This window comes from Penaeus japonicus, unplaced genomic scaffold, assembly GCF_977035675.1.
Source record: "Penaeus japonicus unplaced genomic scaffold, GWHDUDI00000001_assembly GWHDUDI00000010, whole genome shotgun sequence".
Lineage (NCBI taxonomy): Eukaryota > Metazoa > Arthropoda > Malacostraca > Decapoda > Penaeidae > Penaeus > Penaeus japonicus.
The window spans coordinates 7,196,644-7,199,143 of record NW_028234412.1 but is presented as its reverse complement, the minus strand read 5'-3'; the positions used below and the strand labels follow the sequence as shown (position 1 = coordinate 7,199,143).

Here is a 2,500-nt window from a genome sequence, read left to right as displayed (position 1 = left end):
TTCGTCTTCGTTTTTTTTTCTTCTTATTATTATATTTCTCTCGTTTTATCCTTCTCTTCCTCTTCGTCATCGTTTTTTTACTTCTTCTTTCTCTCGTTTCATCCTTTTCTCTTTTCCTTCCCTCCCACAGCATCGAAGCTGAACCTCCTTGTGTTCGATTATTTTATAACCTTCTTCCTCTTCTTCTTCCTCTTCCTCGTTCCTCTGAGCTTGAGCACGTCCTTGGGTTCGGTCAGTTAACAACTTTCTTCCTCTTGCTCCTCCTCCTCCTCCTCCTCATCCATCTCCTCCTCCTCCTCCTCCTCCTCCTCCTCATTCTCTTACTCTCTCTCATTTCTCTCGCTTTTTCTCATCGTACCAAAATACCGAGCTGTTTTTTTTTTTTTAGTTAACTTGGTACTTCCATGAGGTTACGTGTGCTACAGTTTTCTCTTACGTCTTTTTCTTTGTCCTTTTTCTATTTCTTATATTATTTTTTTCCTTTTGCCCTTCTTCACATAACACTAAGATGGACGCCCCACTCCTCGAACCCGAGGACATCTTCGGGCTCGAGTGTTACATTTTTCTTCTTGCTTTTCTTCCTGCACTTCCTTTTCCTCCATCTTTTCCTTCTTCTCTTCCTCCTCCTCCACATTTTCCTTCTTCTCCTCTTCCTCCTCCTCCACATTTTCCTTCTCCTCTTCCTCCTTCTCCTCCTCCTCTTCTTCGTTCTCCTTTTCATCTTTCTCCTTCTCCCCTTCCCCTCCCCCTCTCCCTCCTACTCCTCCTCCTCCTCCTCTTCTTCGTTCTCCTTTTCATCTTTCTCCTTCTCCCCTTCCCCTCCCCCTCCCCCTCTCCCTCCTCCTCCTCCTCCTCCTCCTCCTCCTCCTCCTCCTCCTCCTCCTCCTCCTCCTCCTCCTCCTCCTCCTCCTCCTCCTCCTTATCATCATCATCATCATCATCATCATCTTTTTCATCCTTCTTTTCCTCTTCCTCTTCTTCCTCTCCACCCTCTTCCCCCCTCCCCTTTCCCCTACCCCTACCCCGTACCCCTCCTTTCACCCCCTCCCTCTCCCCTTCCCTCCTCCTCCTTCTCCTCTTCCTCCTCCTCTTCCCCCTCCACTCCGACTCCCTCCTTCCCCCTTTCTTACCTCCCTCCTTCCCCCTTTCTTCCCTCCCTCCTTTCTTCCCTCCCTCCTCCTTTCACCCCCTCCTTCTTCCCTTCCCTCCTCCTCCTTCTTCTCCTCTCACCCCCTCGTTCTCCCCTTCCCTCCTCCTCTCCCCCCTCCACTCCGACTCCCTCCTTCCCCCATTCTTCCCTCCCTCCCTCCTCTCACCCCCTCGTTCTCATCTCTCCCCTTCCTCCCCCCTCCTCCCCACCAGCGCCAAGATGAGCACCCCGACCGTCGAACCCGAGTACGTCTTCGGGCTGCGAGGGGGCGTGACGGAATGCGTAGTGCACGTGGACACGGACACCGTCGCGTATCCTGCGGGCTCCTACCTGGTCCTCCACGACACGGCCAACCACCGTCAGCACTTCGTCAGTCTCACGGAGGAGTCCAAGCCGACCGCCTTGGCTATTTCGCCCAAGAGGTTAGGGTTTGTTTTTTTTTGGCGGTGTCGTTTGTTTTGGTTTGTTTGGCTTGTTTGTTATGTGAGTTTTTGGTTTTTGTTTTTCCTTGTATGAATGTTGTTGTTGTTTTTTTGTTATTTTGGGTTGTTTTTGTTATCGGTGTTTATGTTTTTTTGTATTACTTGTATTTTTTATCATTGTTGTTATTACTCATATCTCCTTTTCTAATTTATTCAGTTGTATATGAATTCTAATATCGAATCTTTTTCCTTCTCATCATCTTATTTTCCTTTATCTCTCCCCCCCTCCTCCCCCTTCCCACCCCACCCCCTACAGGCAATACCTAGGCGTCTGTCGCGCGGGAGACGCAGCAGCGGTGAGCGTATGGGACGTCGCGGCCCGCAAGCGACTGCGGTTCCTGAGCTGCGCCGAGATGGTGAGCGAGCGCTACGTGGCGGCGGCTTTCAGTCCCGACGAGCGCATGGTGGCGGCGCAGGGCGGCCCGCCCGACTGGACGCTCGTGCTCTTCCTGTGGGAGAAAGGCAAGGTGCGGGTGAGGGGGGGGGGGGGGTACGGCGGCCGAGCCTGCCTTCTCGTGTGGAGTTTCGTTGCTATTATCATTGTCATTATTATCTGTATTGTTAATATCATTATTATCATTGTTATTATTATCATTGTTATCATTAGTATTATTGTTATTCTTGTTATGATTGTTCTTGTTGATATTATTATCATTATCACCATCATCATTAGTATCATTATTATCATCATCATCATTATCATTATTATCATTAGTAGTAGTAGTAGTAGCAGTAGTAGTATTATCATCATCATTATTATTATGAATACAATACAATACTGATTAACTTTATAATTTCAATGCTCATCTTCATAACTGCTATATTTATAGTTATTGATATAGATATTTTCTTCTTTATCCTTAATAAC

The 2,500-nt window shown here is 47.8% G+C and overlaps 1 protein-coding gene across 1 annotated transcript in view; it reads left to right on the top strand.

Moving 5' to 3' along the window:
• Window positions 1–1,369: 1,369 nt before the first annotated feature.
• tous (testes of unusual size) overlaps window positions 1,370–2,500 on the top strand; it is a 19,556-nt gene continuing 18,425 nt past the window's right edge. Inside the window, exons 1-2 of the mRNA XM_086540295.1 lie at window positions 1,370–1,572; window positions 1,889–2,099. Coding sequence (XP_086396421.1) covers window positions 1,370–1,572; window positions 1,889–2,099 — 414 coding nt within the window. The remainder of the gene's footprint in view (window positions 1,573–1,888; window positions 2,100–2,500) is intronic.